The following is a 19,193-nucleotide window of genomic DNA, read 5'->3' as shown; positions in this document are numbered from 1 at the left end:
CCGGTTAATAGGTTAGTCCCAAAAGTAATATAAAAGTGGATAATAAAGCCTAATAATGTCCAAAACAGTAGATAATATAGCATGGAGCAATCAAAAATTATAGATACGTTGGAGACGTATCAATATACTGGGCGCTGAACTTTATAAGTTTTTCCTTCTTCTTCCCGCTCGACCGTGAGTACTGTACTGACAACTTGTCCAGTGGCTGCAATGTAAAGCAGTAAAGGCTCTTTGCTGATTGGTGCAGCAAGCACCGGCTGGGTGGAAAGCAGGGCTTTGAGCTCTACAAATGCTGCATCTGCTTCAGGAGTCCACTCGAACTTATCAGACTTCTTCATCAGTCGGTAAAGAGGCAGTGCCTTTTCACCGAGACGAGAAATGAATTGACTCAGAGTGGCCAAACAACTAGTAAGCTCTTGGACATCATGCACACGCATAGGGCGTTTCATCCGAAGAATGGCACCAACTTTCTCTGGGTTAGCATCGATCCCTTGTTCGGAAACAAGGAAACCGAGTGACTTTCCTTCGGGAACTCTGAATGCGCACTTTGATGGATTAAGCTTGATATCATACCTTCTGAGATTGGCAAAGGTTTCAGCAAGGTCAGCCAGCAGGTCGGAACCTTTATGTGACTTGACTACAATGTCATCCATGTATGCTTCCACATTCCGACTGATTTGGGTGAGCAGACACTTCTAGATCATCCTCATGAATGTGGCTCCGGCGTTCTTCAGGCCGAATGGCATAGTGACATAACAGAAACATCCGAATGGAGTGATGAAATCCGTTTTTATCTCATCAGGTCCATACAGTCGGATCTGATGGTACCCGGAATAGGCGTCCAAGAAGGACAAATGCTCACACCCCGTAGTTGAGTCGACAATTTGGTCGATGCGGGGAAGAAGAAAATGATTTTTCGGGCAGGCCCGATTGATATGCTTGAAGTCAATGCACATGAAAAGTGAATCATCCTTCTTGGGGACCATGACAACATTGGCGAGCCACTCGGAGTGGTAAATCTCTCGAATGAACTCAGCTGCCAGGAGCCAAGCCACTTCCTCGCCAATTGATTTTCTCTTCTGGACGGCGGACCGTCGGAGATGTTCCTTGACTGGTTTTACTTTCAGGTTGACTCGTAAACGATGCTCAGCCAGTCCCCTGGGTACACCCGGCATGTCAGAAGGTTTCCATGCAAAGATGTCCCAGTTCTCACAGAGGAACTGGATGAGCGCTTCTTCCTATTTGATGTCGAGTGTTGACGAGATATGGGTCGGAGCAGCATTGGGATCGGTCGGGTGGATATGAATCGGCTTCGTTTCTCCTGACGACTGAAATGCGGACTCTGTGGCAGGCTTCTTGGCTCGCGGCAAATCACTCGGATCTACATTTTTCTGGTACTCTTGCAGTTCCACTACTGCCATCTGTGCATCGGCAATTTTTGAGCCCTTCTGGAAACACTCTTCTGCCTTCTGTCGATTGCCGGTGATAGTGATTACTCCCTTGGGACCAGGCATCTTCAATTTGAGATACACGTAACATGGTCGAGCCATAAAACGTGCATAAGCGGGTCTCCCCAGAATGGCATGGTAAGCACTCTTTAAAATCACTACCTCAAACATCAACTTTTCCTTGCGGTAATTCTTGGAATCACCAAAAACCACATCAAGTGCGATCTGGCCGAGTGACTAAGCCTTCTTGTCGGGTATAACACCGTGGAAACTCATCTTGCTTTCACTAAGCTTGGACATCGGGATGCCCATTCCCTTCAAGGTTTCAGCATAAAGGATATTCAAGCCACTGCCACCATCCATCAGCACTTTAGTCAGTCGAGTGCCTTCGACTACTGGGTCGACCACCAGTGCTTGCCTCCCAGGGGTGGCTATATGCGCTGGGTGGTCTGACTGGTCGAATGTGATGGCAGTCTGGGACCACTTTAGATAACTGGGTGTTGCCGGAGCAACCATGTTCACTTCCCTGTTAATAACCTTCAATTCACTTTTGCTTTCAACATCAGCAAAAATCATCAGTGTGGAATTGACATTGGGAAATCCATCATCATCTTCTTCCCTATCCTCACCTCCGTCCGACTCCTTTTCCTTTTCCTTAGGTTGTTTCTCTCGGAACTGCTGGATCAGGAAACGACACTGTCGAGTGGTGTGTTTAGGGTAAATGATGTTCCCCTCTTCATCTTTCTTGGTATGAATATGGCACGGTAAATCCAACACATCATTCCCATCTTTATCCTTAACTTTTTTGGGAGCCTAGGGCCCTTTGGGCTTTCCTTTGAACTTTCCTTGGGCAACAGCTAAATCTTCACCAGGAGCAACTGGTTCGGCCTTTCGCTTCTGTTTCCGACTGGAATTCCCTCCTCCGGTTTCTTGGGCGACTGTTTTGTGTTTGCCACTCCGGAGTCGGTCTTCCTCTTCACCATTGGCATATTTGGTGGCAATCTCCATCATCTGAGTCAGAGTCATATCTCCTGTCCGACCGAATTTCAGGTTCAACTTCCGATACTTAACGCCTTCCTTGAAGGCACAAATTGCTTGGTGATCTGACACATTCTCTACTGTATGGTGCAACGTGATCCATCTCTGGATATAATCTCTCAAAATTTCATTCGGTTTCTGGACACAACACTGCAATTCTGTCAACCCTGCCAGCCTTTTGCAAGTGCCTTCAAAGGTCCTAACAAACACTCGAGCAAGTTCCTCCCAACTGTATATGCTGCCAGGAGCCAACTGATTCAACCACGCTCTGGCAGAGCCCTCCAACATCAAGGGGAGGTGCTTCATGGCTACATCATCATTGCCACCACCAATCTGCACAGCCACTCGGTAATCCTCAAGCCAAGTGTCTGTCTTGGATTCGCCGGTGAACTTGCTAAGTCCAGTCGCCAACCTGAAGTTGGGAGGAATCACTGCTGCTCTGATGGCTCTGCTGAAACACTCGGGTCCTAAAACGTGCACCCTGCTTCCACTCGGATGATCTCTATCGTGGCCTTCTCTGTGAGCTCTGTTCCTATCAACCAGCCTTGAACGAGGATAGACCTTGCATCAAAACCTGGCTCTCTGGGGTCGACCGGAATTCTTCGTTCGCCGTTGCGGGGGTGCCTGTCGTCTTGCCGCCGAGGCACATATGACCCACTCCTCAGAGGAGGTGTGGGTACTCGACGACGGTCGTCGTGGTCGAGTCGATGATCATACTTCTCCCGGTACCTGTACTGATCTTGCTGGTACCCACGTCCCTCACGCCGCGGAGGCGATCTCGGGCTGTGGGCAAATTGGACAGTATCCGCCACCACAGACCTGTTGTGAATCCTATTCCGCGACTGAGATACTGCTGTATTCTGCTCCACCGCTGCCCAGAGTAAAGCCCGGATCTACATCAAACCTCGGCCAGCTTGTGACTGGGAAGGTTGAATTGACTCTGCTATTCTAGCTGCAGCTGTGAGATTCTGGATCGAAGTTCGATATACCTGAGTCGGAGGCGGAAAAAGTTGTCGTCGACTGGACTCGGGGATCCGCTGCTAAGCACACTCGTCGAGTGCGCGCTAGAGGTTCTCCAGTCGAGTGCGCTCAGCCAAGTTGGCCAGGCGCGCCTCCTCCAAGGCCTGGACCTCGGAGGTTTCTCCAACGATAGGAGTGTGAAGTGCATCCATATTGCGGCGATGAAGATCTTGCCTCCGCTGCGAAGGGAGGGGTTCGAGGCGGTACTCCTCGTGAGCACGCGACGGATCGCCACCGCCATCGTCATTGCTTTCACGGGTGAAGCCAGGAGGACTGCGTGGTCCATTGACCATCAAGACTTCCACCGCGGGGTCGCTGCTGTCGCATTCGGACGCAGTCTCAACGGAGCCAGTCGACAGATCCAACAGGCCATAGAGAGTTTCATCGGGCTCGATTGCCGCGATTTGTGGGGTAGCCGATTGGCGGGCCACCGCGTGCCTCACCCACCGCTGAAGCCGCGACCAACCGGATCGCTGGTGCCGGAGAACAATGGAGGGAGGTTGCCACAGGAGCCGACTGATACGGAGTCGGTGGTTGCCGAAGAAGGACACCGCGAACGCACGCACGGAAGTGCGTCGCTCCGCAGACGGGGAGCGCCTCGACGTCGAGTGGAGCCTCATGGAGCCAAGCGGAGTCGTCGGCGATGAAGACGAGCGCGTCGAGACGGATCTCGCGGCCTTCAGCCAATCCTCCGCTGGAAACCATGATGATGGGAATCGGAGGAATCGCAACTTCTCCAATAAACTGCTAAGACACCTGCCCCACGGTGGGCGCCAACTGTCGTGGATCTAAGACTGACAGTAGAATGGGGGTAGGTATGAGGAGGCAAGATCCTAGCTATGGAGTAGTTGTACACACGAGTTTTACGAGTTCAGGCCCTTCTCGGAAGAAGTAACATCCCTACGTCTCGGTGCCCTGAGGCGGTCGACTGGATTATGTGTGTGTGTGTGTGTGTGTGTGTTTACAAAAGATGCGAACCCTTGTCCCAGAGGAGGGGGGTGGCTTATATAGAGTGCGCCAGGACCCCTGCTCCCATCCGTTACACAAGGTTCAATGTACATTAAGAGAGGAACGTTACTGGTAACGCTAGCCATTAAGTGCTATAAATGACAATTAAGCCTATAAGTAAATGCTCGACCGTTGTTGGTGCAGAGTGGCTTTAGATCTTCTGCTCGTCGAGTGGCTTCTACGACGGTCGAGTGACATTGATTCTTCCAAGTGGAACGTCTCTGGTCGAGTGGATGATGGTACCCTTTGAATGATTCTGGCTTTAGGGTGATGCCCTAGGGGAAGGTGTCTAGGTCAGGCCTATGACCCTACCCTAGGTACATAGCCTCATCAACGGGAGCTCCGCTCCCCCTTCCCATTTATAGCCAAGAGGAGGCCAACCGCCGGCCTCCATGATCTAAGGTAATGATGACCTTTTTTCTGCATGCAGCAAGGACTTGTCAAGTCGGGCGGTTACCGAGGCAGCGCCGGGAAGCAGGGACGCCCACGTCCAATCAACCGCCACACATCAATCGAGGCCGCAGGATGTTATGGCCCGCGACGCCCCTCACTTGCCCCTTGGCATCGCCTCAAAGCCAAGTCCGAGCACGCCTTGGGCCCGGGGCTACTGTCGGTGTTCTGGGAATGGGGGTCCCCAGACTTGCTTGCCTGCGACCCATGGCGTGGCTCCACCAGCGGCCCTATGCGGCCCATCTTCACCAGCAAGCACTCAAGACCCTCACGAGGCGGACGACACAAGACCTCCTCGGGGGCAGCCTCACCAGGCTGGTTCGTGAGGGGCGGAGAGATCAAGGCAAGGGAGACCTCGCGAGGTCCCCGTGACGTAAGCCATGACGACCAAGGCCAGGCGGGCACCAGGCGGGCGCCAGCACGTGCAGTGTCCTCGATTCCTCTTTGGTGCTAAAGAGGCAAGCTCATGCGCGGAGTCCCGAGGCATCAAGCAAAGGTTTCCATATCGGTGCAACAAGACCAAGACCAGCAGGACGGCAGGACGGAGGTCACCGTAGAGCCCAAGGTGGTGTCACCACCAGAGCCTTTGGCAGGCGAAGACTACTTTTGTCAGGATAACTTGTACTAGCTGTCCCCCCTTCAAACTTGGCCGTTGTGGGATCTCTTCCCTCTCAATATTTGGGAAGAGGACCAGGGCCTCTATAAATAGGACTAGACACCACCTTAGCAAGGAGGAGGATCATTCAGACCACCAGACACCACACAAGCTCGCCAAGCACAAGAACACCTCTTCTCAGGAGGCTGTTCTTCCCCTTGTAACTCTTCATCCTCAGCCCACAAGGCAATCCACCACACCACACTGGAGTAGGGTATTACACCGCAACGGTGGCCTCGAACCAGTATAAATCTTGTGTCCCTTTGTTCTGCGAGTTCGACGCGCTAAGACTTAAGATTGTGGTGAGGGCGAGAGCTAGAGGGGGAGAGATCTTTGTGCACACCCCAGTGTTCGAACCTCAAGGGTTTTGCCGGAACCTGAAATCCGATAGTTCTTATTGCATTACTCCATTTCTCCATGAACTTAATACACTAGATGCATGCTGGATAGCGTTCGATGTGTGTAGTAATAGTAGTAGATGCATGCAGGAGTTGGTCTACTAATCTTAGACGTGATGCCTATATACATGATCATTGCCTTGGATATCGTCATAATTATTTGCTCTTCTGTCAATTGCCCAACATTAATTTTGTTTACCCACTGTGTGCTATTTTCTCGAGAGAAGCTTCTAGTGAAATCTACGGCTCCGGGTCTATTTTCTATCATATTATTTTCATATCTATTTATCTAAAAATCTAAAAATACCTTGCTGCACTTTTTCTTTCTTTATTTTATTTTGTGTTTTTAATAGATCTATTTATCAAATCTAATACAATTTAATTTATCTCAATACCGAGGAGGGATTGACACCCCTCTTACGCGTTGGGTTGCAAATTTTTGTTATTTGTGTGTAGGTGCTAGTTACATAGTATTGCTTGGTTCTCCTACTGGATTGATAACCTTGGTTTTATAACCAAGGAAAATACTTACCTTTGTTGTAATGCATCATCCTCTCCTCTTTAGGTAATTACCAACGCAGATACAAGCAATCAACGTCACCGAGTCGTATGTTTGCACATCCCAGAGGTGCCGCTCGTGTGGTGCTTGGATCAGATTGAATCGCGAGGGAGTACAACACTACGCCAATCACGATCTCTAGATCGTTAATGCTTTTGATCTACAATGGTATGTAGACACCTCTCCCTCTCGTTGTTAGCATCTCCATAGAATAGATCTTGGGTGTTTCATAGGAATTCTTTTTGTTTTCCATGCAACGTTCCCTGTCAAGTCCGTCCATCGTCGTTCGTCCAATAGCTCCCCTCTGCCGATGACCTCGATCATCAGCGGTGAGAGGGGTCGCCGGATCCAGGTGTGTGGATCAATTTTTGGCCCTCCTCGTCTAGTTTTTTAAGTTGTTCATCGTCTTGCCTTCGGCGGCGACGATGACGACGCTAAATAAAGATTCCTAAGATCCTTCCCCGATGAGGCGATCAATCCTATGGTTAAGGATGGATTTGGAAACCAGTTTGTTCAAGTAAGGATGGCATGGCGATGACGACAACCTCGTGGTGGATCTGTGTCCTCAGGCTCCGCCATTGCGACGATGTTTGCTCCAGCACCGACGCGGTGCATGGGGGTAGTACGGGAGCGGATGCATATTGTAGTCTGAATCAACGACCTAAAGAAATGGTGGATTGTGTGCTGGGTTCGTGGTTCATGCATGAAAGATATGGTTTCCTCCTTCGAGGTCTTATTCATGCGGGACTGCCAGATCTGGAGTTCAGTGGCGTGCCCGAGGTGTTGCCCCGGTGTGATTCATTCAACGGTAATGGTTTCACCATGGGTGAGCCACCTTGGAGGTCCGCAAAGCTACATATCACTGACGGAGACACATAGAGCTCGGGTGAGGAGCTGATCCGTCATGTTTTTTCTTTGGTGGCTGCTGTGGTGGTGCCAGTGGCGGGTAGGGTGATGGGTGTTGATGTCAAGTTCAGAGGATTCTTAGGTCTTAATTGTATTTTTCTTTCTTGGGCAATGTTCCTTTGTGCAAAAGATATCGTTCTGCTATCTTTTTCAATTTTGTCAGGTCGATGTGTATATGACTTGTACTATTATTCTAATGATATAAATAAAACACGTATTATCATAAAAAACACATTCTACGTGAGATTGTCCACCTTTTGCACATGAAGTTTACGAGCAAGCGACACACACACCATGGGCCAACCCACCTCAAGTGCGAGTTAGCCGGTTTCGGAAACCTTCTTAAAGGTTCCCTGTATTGGGTTTTATGTTTTTTTATTTTGTTTGTTTTCTTTTCAGGTTTTTTTGTTTTTTCTGATTTTTTAATTTTATGATTCTTTTTCTACATTTTCCTTTTCCTTTTGTATTTTCCTTTTTGTTTCCTTTCCTTTTTCTCATAAGTTCATAATTTTCAGTGAGGACTAGCTCCTATGGAAGTGGGGCATGTCTATATCTCTCTGTTAGCATGAGCGCTATGTCTGGCATTAAGCTAGACAGTAGCCAGCTTTGGCTGAAAGTTTCTCCTACTCCCTCCTTCCATCTATATAGGGCCTAATGCGTTTTTCGAGGCTAACTTTGACCAAATATTAAAGCAATAATATATGACATGCAACTTACACAAAGCACACCGTTAAATTCGTGTGTGAAAGGAGCTTTCAATGATATAATTTTCACATTATGTATGTCATGTACTATTAATCTTGTCAATAGTCAAAAGCGGTCTTAAAACGCATTAGGCCCTATATATATGAAAGGAGGGAGTAACTCACGTTGTATTGGGCCGGCCCATTCGCGCGCGGAACAAAATAAAAAGCAGATGAAATGGGAGTCGATCTCTGGTCTACGAGGAGAAACCAGGCACTGGTAGGGTGATGGGTGTTGATGTCAAGTTCAGAGGATTCTTAGGTCTTAATTGTATTTTTCTTTCTTGGGCAATGTTCCTTTGTGCAAAAGATATCGTTCTGCTATCTTTTTCAATTTTGTCAGGTCGATGTGTATATGACTTGTACTATGATTCTAATGATATAAATAAAACACGTATTACCATAAAAAACACATTCTACGTGAGATTGTCCACCTTTTGCACATGAAGTTTACGAGCAAGCGACACACACACCACGGGCCAACCCACCTCAAGTGCGAGTTAGCCGGTTTCGGAAACCTTCTTAAAGGTTCCCTGTATCGGGTTTTATGTTTTTTTATTTTGTTTGTTTTCTTTTCAGGTTTTTTTGTTTTTTCTGATTTTTTAATTTTATGATTCTTTTTCTACATTTTCCTTTTCCTTTTGTATTTTCCTTTTTGTTTCCTTTCCTTTTTCTCATAAGTTCATAATTTTCAGTGAGGACTAGCTCCTATGGAAGTGGGGCATGTCTATATCTCTCTGTTAGCATGAGCGCTATGTCTGGCATTAAGCTAGACAGTAGCCAGCTTTGGCTGAAAGTTTCTCCTACTCCCTCCTTCCATCTATATAGGGCCTAATGCGTTTTTCGAGGCTAACTTTGACCAAATATTAAAGCAATAACATATGACATGCAACTTACACAAAGCACATCGTTAAATTCATGTGTGAAATGAGCTTTCAATGATATAATTTTCACATTATGTATGTCATGTAATATTAATCTTGTCAATAGTCAAAAGCGGTCTTAAAAACGCATTAGGCCCTATATAGATGAAAGGAGGGAGTAACTCACGTTGTATTGGGCCAGCCATTCGCGCGCGGAACAAAATAAAAAGCAGATGAAATGGGAGTCGATCTCTGGTCTGCGAGGATAAACCAGGCGCTGGTAGGGTGATGGGTGTTGATGTCAAGTTCAGAGGATTCTTAGGTCTTAATTGTATTTTTCTTTCTTGGGCAATGTTCCTTTGTGCAAAAGATATCATTCTGCTATCTTTTTCAATTTTGTCAGGTCGATGTGTATATGACTTGTACTATTATTCTAATGATATAAATAAAACATGTATTACCATAAAAAAACACATTCTACGTGAGATTGTCCACCTTTTGCACATGAAGTTTACGAGCAAGCGACACACACACCACGGGCCCCACCTCAAGTGCGAGTTAGCTGGTTTCGGAAACCTTCTTAAAGGTTCCCTGTATTGTGTTTTATGTTTTTTTATTTTGTTTGTTTTCTTTTCAGGTTTTTTTGTTTTTTCTGATTTTTTTAATTTTATGCTTCTTTTTCTACATTTTCCTTTTCCTTTTGTATTTTCCTTTTTGTTTCCTTTCCTTTTTCTCATAAGTTCATAATTTTCAGTGAGGACTAGCTCCTATGGAAGTGGGGCATGTCTATATCTCTCTGTTAGCATGAGCGCTATGTCTGGCATTAAGCTAGACAGTAGCCAGCTTTGGCTGAAAGTTTCTCCTACTCCCTCCTTCCATCTATATAGGGTAATGCGTTTTTCGACGCTAACTTTGACCAAATATTAAAGCAATAATATATGACATGCAACTTACACAAAGCACACCGTTAAATTCGTGTGTGAAAGGAGCTTTCAATGATATAATTTTCACATTATGTATGTCATGTACTATTAATCTTGTCAATAGTCAAAAGCAGTCTTAAAAACGCATTAGGCCCTATATAGATGAAAGGAGGGAGTAACTCACGTTGTATTGGGCCGGCCCATTCGCGCGCGGAACAAAATAAAAAGCAGATGAAATGGGAGTCGATCTCTGGTCTACGAGGAGAAACCAGGCACTGGTAGGGTGATGGGTGTTGATGTCAAGTTCAGAGGATTCTTAGGTCTTAATTGTATTTTTCTTTCTTGGGCAATGTTCCTTTGTGCAAAAGATATCGTTCTGCTATCTTTTTCAATTTTGTCAGGTCGATGTGTATATGACTTGTACTATGATCCTAATGATATAAATAAAACACGTATTACCATAAAAAACACATTCTACGTGAGATTGTCCACCTTTTGCACATGAAGTTTACGAGCAAGCGACACACACACCACGGGCCAACCCACCTCAAGTGCGAGTTAGCCGGTTTCGGAAACCTTCTTAAAGGTTCCTTGTATCGGGTTTTATGTTTTTTTATTTTGTTTGTTTTCTTTTCAGGTTTTTTTGTTTTTTCTGATTTTTTAATTTTATGATTCTTTTTCTACATTTTCCTTTTCCTTTTGTATTTTCCTTTTTGTTTCCTTTCCTTTTTCTCATAAGTTCATAATTTTCAGTGAGGACTAGCTCCTATGGAAGTGGGGCATGTCTATATCTCTCTGTTAGCATGAGCGCTATGTCTGGCATTAAGCTAGACAGTAGCCAGCTTTGGCTGAAAGTTTCTCCTACTCCCTCCTTCCATCTATATAGGGCCTAATGCGTTTTTCGAGGCTAACTTTGACCAAATATTAAAGCAATAACATATGACATGCAACTTACACAAAGCACATCGTTAAATTCATGTGTGAAATGAGCTTTCAATGATATAATTTTCACATTATGTATGTCATGTAATATTAATCTTGTCAATAGTCAAAAGCGGTCTTAAAAACGCATTAGGCCCTATATAGATGAAAGGAGGGAGTAACTCACGTTGTATTGGATCGGCCATTCGCGCGCGGAACAAAATAAAAAGCAGATGAAATGGGAGTCGATCTCTGGTCTGCGAGGAGAAACCAGGCGCTGGTAGGGTGATGGTTGTTGATGTCAAGTTCAGAGGATTCTTAGGTCTTAATTGTATTTTTCTTTCTTGGGCAATGTTCCTTTGTGCAAAAGATATCATTCTGCTATCGTTTTCAATTTTGTCAGGTCGATGTGTATATGACTTGTACTATGATTCTAATGATATAAATAAAACACATTCTACGTGAGATTGTCCACCTTTTGCACATGAAGTTTACGAGCAAGCGACACACACACCACGGGCCAACCCACCTCAAGTGCGAGTTAGCCGGTTTCGGTAACCTTCTTAAAGGTTCCCTGTATTGGGTTTTATGTTTTTTTATTTTGTTTGTTTTCTTTTCAGGTTTTTTTGGTTTTTCTGATTTTTTAATTTTATGCTTCTTTTTCTACATTTTCCTTTTCCTTTTGTATTTTCCTTTTTGTTTCCTTTCCTTTTTCTCATAAGTTCATAATTTTCAGTGAGGACTAGCTCCTATGGAAGTGGGGCATGTCTATATTTCTCTGTTAGCATGAGCCCTATGTCTGGCATTAAGCTAGACAGTAGCCAGCTTTGGCTGAAAGTTTCTCCTACTCCCTCCTTCCATCTATATAGGGTCTAATGCGTTTTTCGAGGCTAACTTTGATCAAATATTAAAGCAATAATATATGACATGCAACTTACACAAAGCACACCGTTAAATTCGTGTGTGAAAGGAGCTTTCAATGATATAATTTTCACATTATGTATGTCATGTACTATTAATCTTGTCAATAGTTAAAAGTGGTCTTAAAAACGCATTAGGCCCTATATAGATGAAAGGAGGGAGTAACTCACGTTGTATTGGGCCGGCCCATTCGCGCGCGGAACAAAATAAAAAGCAGATGAAATGGGAGTCGATCTCTAGTCTGCGAGGAGAAACCAGGCGCTGCTAGCCACTCCGTTAGATCCCATCCGCCATAAGTAACAGCGGCGCACCCTTCTTGAGGATTCAAGCTGGTTTCTTTGTTTCTTTTTGTTTTTTCGTTTCTTCTCTGTTTCTTTTCTTCATATTTTTGGCATTTTTCTTAATTTTTTATTTTATTTTTTATTTTTCTTTATGTTGTTTATTTTTTCAGTTTTTTTTGTTCTTTTGGTTATTATTCTACATTTCTGTATATGTCAAAACATTTTTCTAATACACATCTAACATTTTTTTTTCAATACAAATTAAACATTTTTGTAACACATGATCAACATTTTTTCTATACATGTTTTAACATTCTCAAACTTTTGACTAACATTTTTTTCAAATACAACATTAACAGTTTTGGAATACATTTTAAACATTTTTTATATACATTTTAAACATTTTTTAAACTACTTGATTAACAGTTTACAAATAAAAAGATTAAAATTTGTTGAATACATGGTCAAAAAAATTCTATACACATTTAACATTTTCCAAACGATTGATGTACATTTTTAAAACACTCGTTCAACATTTTTTAAATGCTTGATTAACATTTTTATATACATGATCAAAAAATGTCATCATTTTTTTAATACATGGTCCACTTTTTTCTATACACATTTAACATTTCTAAGTGCTTTATTAACATTTTGGAAATACTTGTTCAATATTTATTTTGAATTGCTTGATTAACATTTTTATATACATGACCTGAAAAATTCATCATTTTTTATAAGTGATGATTTTTTTTATATACACGTTCAACACTGTCCGAACGCTTGTTCAACATTTTTTCAAATATTCATTCAACATTTTTAATACTTATTCAACATTTTGAAATATAATTGTTCAACATTTTTCAAATACTCATTCAACATATTTTAAGACTTATTCAATATTTTCAAGTACTTCTTCAACAACGTATACATGGTCAACATTTTTCCCTACAGATTTAACATTTTCAAATGCATGATTAACATTTCCCCAAACATTAAGTAAAGTATTTTTATGTTTTAATATATATGGTTGTAATTTTTGGAAATGTAAACAAAATAAAAAAGTAAATATATAAACGAAACAACAAACTTGATATAAAAACAGAAAAAAAGAGGATGTGCCCTCCAGCGTACCTGGGCCGGCCCATCCGGAGATGCCCTGATGCGATGGTTTCCCTAGGTCTCGCTTAAAGCGAGACATTGCGGAGCCCCTCATTTTGTTTTTTGAGATAACGGAGCCCCTCAATTAGCGACGCTGACGGAGCGCTCGCCTGCAGTGGGTCGGGCCCAACATTGCGGCTGCTCACATGTGTTTAAAGAAATATTCATGTACTTTTTTGGAAAAAGTTTCACATATTTTGAAAATATTCATGTATTTCTTAAAACTTCTCATGTATGCTTAAAAATGGCGAGGTAATTTTAAAAATTATTCACACATATTTTATAAAATATCCATTTGTTTACATAGGTGTTCGTATATATTAAAATGTCAATGTATTTTTTAAAAGTGTTCGAATAAGTTTTGTATTGTTGACGCACGTTTTTGAAAATATTCATATACCTAAGAATATTCATGTGATTAAAAACATTTAAAGCTATAAAAGAAGTTTGCGTCATTTTTAAAATTTTATGAGCATTTTAGAACAAATTCATCCAGTTAAAAAATATTATATTTTAAAAAAAATATGAATAGGAAAAACTACAAAAACAAAACTTGAAAAAGCAAAACACAGGGAAATGGAAAATAGAAAATGTAAAAATAGAAATATGAATAATAAAAATAAGAATGTGAAAATAATTTAAACTAAATATTCTTATAGTTCTAGTAGTGTTCGCATATTTATTTTAAGGAAACATGAAAATGAGAAGAAAAAAAGATGAAAAAGAAAGAAGAAACAGATAAAATAAAATTGGAAAAGAGAAGGACATGGGAAAAAAGATTCAAAGAACATTATGAACCAAATAAATCGTACTCCTAGAACAATTCATAGGAATATCTACCAAATACTGGTGCTAAAAATACACGGGAACATAGACGTTTAAAGGTCTCCTGCTATTTGGCAAGCCCACGCCCATCGCCATGTAGGCGACGATTCGCCTGTGGCGTTCCATACATGTGATATATAGCTTTTCCAGACCAGCTGCAAATAAGGTGTTCAGTTCCAAAAGGTATGCTTATCGTCTAAAGTGTTATTCTGCTTCTGAGCTCAAATGTACCCACCATGAACAATAAAATAAAAAAATTGGCAAAAACCAGGAGATTCTGAATTTTTTTAACACATTGTTAAATGTTCTAAGTACCTGCAAATTTTAATGAAGAAAAACATTCTGATTGCTTTTGGGAAAAAACATTGCTCCAAAATACTTTCAGAAATAGTATTCTGTTGTTTATTTATCCTAGAGCATTAGGAATGTTTTTCTTCACCGAATTTTACACATGACGTACGTAGAACATTCAACAGTGTTTTTTCTTCTGAGCCAATTTGTGTAGATTAGAAGGAATTATGTGAGGGGGGTTAAGAATGTGAGTAGAACATAAATATGTGCAAACCTACATACCAGACGCACTGTTAGAGGCATCACGTGCACTCGGTGGAGCCTTTTTGCACCCGCTCAGGCTTGACTCGCTGAAAACGGCTAATTTAAGCATTTTTCTATAGCCATGCTAAGGGGTGCTCCAAAAAGTGTGCTATACAAACGGGAACGACTTGTGTAGAATCTGAGCTTGTAGTGAAAAAATAGAAAAAACGATGTTGGGCCATTGGATGAGAGATCAATGGCACGGGTCTGGATGGAGGGATCTTCGCACAAAATTTGCAAAGAGGTCCAACATACAAGCAAATTTGCACCCGGTGCCCTCCCTAGTCTGTACCAAATCCTTACACACCGACGACACAGGATCGAAAATTTCTCGGCGGCGGCGGCGACGGCGACGACCAAGATCCTGAGCCAAGCTGGGCGGGCTCGCGCAGCAAAGATGCTGATCCATCTCCTCTCCGATGGCTTCTAGGTTCTAGCCGTTTCGTCGCAGGTGGCGCAGTTTGAGGTAGATTAGATCGGATTCCTCACCTCCTCCCCACTCTCAGGCTCCCAGATCAGCTCGCGGCCGTCCTCCTCCACCCCCACCCCCTCTCGCGATTCAGCACTAGCTCAACGCTCGTGGATCCTCGCCTCCTTCCCAGCCGGCCGCTCTCTGGTTCTGCGAACAGGCCGCCACGGTTCTTCGTTCTGCAGGTAAATATAAATGTTAATTTTTTATTAGCTAGTAGATTGGTACTACATCTCCATAGCTTTATATTCTTTCTACTTGTTAATGTCAAATCCTTTTCATTTCAGTTGCTGGAGTAGTAACAGCAGAAGAATGAACAACAGCTTGAGTAGAATAGAAGCAGATCCGTTCTGGTGATGCTTATGTTGGTTGGATTCTTATTTTATCCAGAAGCAGCATGTTGATTAGTGCTATGACTTAGTTGTGGTATTGTGTATTGCTACCAGAAGCAGCACGTGTACCGACTGTACATAAACGCTAACCGATTTCTAGCATGAAGCAATACACTAGCAAATCTAGCTATTCCGGCGAGATGCACTATTATAGGAAGTAGGCTGCTCTGGCTTCGTCGATTCTTCAGCGGCAAGCCGACACGCACACACGTGAGACACAATGGCTATTTTTTTTTCTCCATGCAAAGATACATATTCAGATGCATATATACAGTTGATGTTTTTCTTCTTTGATCTGTTCCTTATTTCGACAGTGGCACAAGGCATCACTATGTCCAATCACTCACACTTGTGACAGTTATTGTTCCCACTACAGAGCTAATTATTGTTGTTTTTCTTTTGTCAATTGCATGCAATCCTTTTTCCTCCTATTGCGATGAATAGACACAAATATGCCATTGCATGTTCTGCTAGGGGATTCCTTGGGTTGGCAATTCCTTTTTAATGCTTACTGCTGATCTTTCATCCCCAAAATTCTGACATTTGTTATTGGCTGGGTGCTCACTCCAGTATTTCTATGCACATGAATATTTTCTTGTCCTTCTGTTTAGCTTTTTTACCAAAGTAATTAATTACATTTCCCTATAATAGAATGCTTCCCATAAGCCATGCCTTTGATATGGCCCATGTGGCAGAAGTTTGACATGGAAAAGATGATCCCCAGTCTAAATTTGCAATTCTCATCTCAGGATCCAGTAATGGAGGGTAGCAGTGCGATGTCTCCGCTAGGAGAGCCCTCAATTCCAATGATCGCAGCATGTGCACCAGCACTATCATGTGTGAGAATAGCGGTACGAGGAAGTCAAGATATCCTGATGTATCTAAATTATGTTAATCCCTTGTGTGATGTTGGTTGATAAAGAAATTGTTTGCAGCCATGGAATCGGTCAACAGTGTTCAAAATCAAGGATGTGTGTATGTGATTTAGTACTAATCCTTCATCCATGGCATGAGCCTATCTGGCATCTTGTTCATTTATATTTTCCCGTGCTGCTGTGGTTTTCTTATTATTACAAGGTATAATATAATGCATGCCATCAAGTTTTGTTTATAGCTATCAAATTTGAATAATAATTTGCATCTGCAGGGCATTCATAAAACTCCCTTTAAATTGTTCAATGCCACTTATTTGTCGTTCTTATTTGTGCTTTTAACTAATCTTGGAATTATAATCCATTTATTGTAGGTCTATAATGAAATAATGAACTATGCTGCAACAAAAAATTTGTACTCTCTCTGTTAGACATATCCAACTATCACATGCCATTTTATTTTATTTGGAAAATCCCCTGTAGAAGCTGGAAAGCCAGCTTGACCTATAAAGTTATCCTGATTGGTTACATATGTATTAATATGTTTGAGGTTCAACCTAAGTTTTGACATAGTATAAGTTATGTTTCCTAGGTTGGAGTGCTGAAAGAAGCTGGACATATATAATGATTATTTCTCTTCTCAAGATATGCTATTTGGTATATGTTTTTGACTGACCCCTATTTACTTGGTATATGTTTCTGACTGACCCCTATTTACTTGGTGTGTTTACCTAGGTAGATCGAACTGATCAAGTGTCCATGGAGGTTGTCATCTCTCTCCCAGCAGGAGGCTCCATTGCCAGGAAGCACTAACACGAGGCAAAATGATAGATATTTTCGTTCTTGTACCAGCAAGATGCTTGTTGGGCGATGATAATTTCAGTCTTTACCACTTGGTCTTGCCGGCCATATACTAAAAATGATCTGTATGCCACATGTACTCAAGTACTCAAATGCTTGCTAAGCACTGATAATTCCAGTCCTTAATTTGCTCTACTTCCAGTTCTACTAGCCTTTTGTGATGTGTTCTCATGTACTCGAGTACTGAAATGCTTGCCGAGCAGCTATCAATCCTTAAATTGCTATATTTCCAGTTTGACATGTACGTGTGGTTCTACTTGACCCGGGATCACTTATTATCTCATGTGCTAAAATATTTGTGATATATATTGTCGTTTCTCAGTGACCAAGATGTTCAACTCTCTTGAAAAATTAGTGGTGTCTGTGTCTGGATTCCACGCAGTAAATATTTGCTCAGATTTTATATGAGACCAGTTGTTTCAGACTAAGACGATATGGGCATTAGCACATTTCATATCTGAAAATAGTTGTATTTCACAAAGACTTGAGGTGCATAATGCAAATGTCCTATGTCATGTCTAACTGCCAATAGGGGGTTTTCTGCAAAACCTACAGTAAGTGGGCTGAGATCCCTCCACCTAAATCTGCACCATTGATCTCCAATCTAGTGGTCCAGGATGTCTTTTTCTATTTTTGTACAGCAAGCTCAGATTCTACACAAGTCGTCCCCTATACAAACCGAACATTGTTCACACACACTACCAGTACCAGGTGGTCAGCTTGATAAGTCATCAACAAAAATTTGCTCACACACACTCACAAAAAAATAGAACGCCCGTGGAGTTTCTGTCGTCATGGCCTCGCTCTTGCTTAACTTTGAGCTTTGACCTGTGCCGAAGCACACGCCAACACGAGCATGTGCATCAATCCCCACACCGCATTAGCCAGCGCTCGATCCACCCCATGCGGGATTAACAAAACAGCAAGTCAAAGCAGCTAATAACAGCACAGATCCCCGCCATCACGTCGCGTGGTTTCTACATATGGATCATCGGATGCTCGGATCCCGCAGCTGGCGCCGAGCGCAGAGGCCGGAGGACGGCACGGGCATGTGGGCGTGACCGGCGAGCCGGCGCCTCCTCGTGCCGGTGCCGGGCACGTGGGTCCGGCGGTATACACGCTTCTGTACTCTGGCCACCACGGGAATCTTTGTTCCGAGGCACACACGTTCCACCTCAGCCTCTTCTTTTTTCCGGTGTCTCCAAGGAGTTGCTGAAGCCGAGTGCATGCGTGCAAATGCTCACTCTATTTTAGTAGCGCTGTCGGTCGGCGAAAATGCGAGGCCGGGTTCAGGGAGTCCGGTATTAAAATACCCTCTTTTTTTATCTGAAATTTGGAAGTTTTTATTCAACGATAGGGCACTTGTGACAGTGCTACTAACTGAAAGTAGGTTTAGTATCAGTCCAGACTCAATCATTTGAAGGGAACATGCCCCGCTTAGTGCAAAGATGAGTCTGGAGATTAGATGATCTAGGTAGGCGTTGAATAATAAAAATAGCTTAAAACATATAAATAAATCCTCAATTTCTAGAGGAATCAAAACCACAACCGAGCAAGAATTATGACGAGAGTTTTAGAGGTTCACGGTCTCCAAGCAGTCTATCTTCATGATGGCAATCTGAGAGCCCCTTAACTTAGCGAAGATGACGCCGCCAGACAGTGATAATACTTCAGTTATTAGGGTCTGTCACCCTATCATAAGGTTTACACGGTGCTCCCAGTAATCCTGTCGAAGAGCGGGCTACACCTCCCACCCCCTTTGCCCAGCTCACTCTTGATCCCAACAACGATGTTGATTTTGATTTAATCATTGTGAAGGGGCGTCAGCCATGCTCAAGGACTTAAGCTAGCTCTTGCGGTAGAAAAAATATGAATAGGCATACAG

The 19,193-nt window shown here is 42.9% G+C and overlaps 1 protein-coding gene across 19 annotated transcripts; it reads left to right on the top strand.

The window, feature by feature from the left end:
• The first annotated feature begins 14,963 nt into the window (after window positions 1-14,963).
• Window positions 14,964-17,443, top strand: LOC123127712 (uncharacterized). 19 transcript variants are annotated; one of them, XM_044547510.1, is made up of 5 exons: window positions 14,965-15,144; window positions 15,221-15,368; window positions 16,325-16,426; window positions 16,511-16,550; window positions 17,183-17,443. In XM_044547510.1, the coding sequence occupies exons 1-5, from the start codon at window positions 15,134-15,136 to the stop codon at window positions 17,194-17,196; spliced, it is 315 nt and encodes a 104-aa protein (XP_044403445.1). In that variant the 5' UTR covers window positions 14,965-15,133; the 3' UTR covers window positions 17,197-17,443. The 19 variants fall into 19 exon arrangements, 4 of the variants coding, with proteins under 4 accessions (XP_044403445.1, XP_044403443.1, XP_044403446.1 ...); XR_006462755.1 differs by adding an exon at window positions 15,471-15,785 and having other exon boundaries at window positions 14,966-15,144; window positions 16,511-17,443; XR_006462750.1 differs by adding an exon at window positions 17,040-17,104 and having other exon boundaries at window positions 14,967-15,368; window positions 16,511-16,652.
• The last annotated feature ends 1,750 nt before the right edge of the window (window positions 17,444-19,193 follow it).

The sequence above is a fragment of the Triticum aestivum genome, chromosome 6A, assembly GCF_018294505.1.
Source record: "Triticum aestivum cultivar Chinese Spring chromosome 6A, IWGSC CS RefSeq v2.1, whole genome shotgun sequence".
In the NCBI taxonomy this organism is placed as follows: Eukaryota; Viridiplantae; Streptophyta; class Magnoliopsida; order Poales; family Poaceae; genus Triticum; species Triticum aestivum.
The sequence above is the reverse complement of the archived record's forward strand: the minus strand, read 5'-3'. Positions and strand labels throughout refer to the sequence as shown.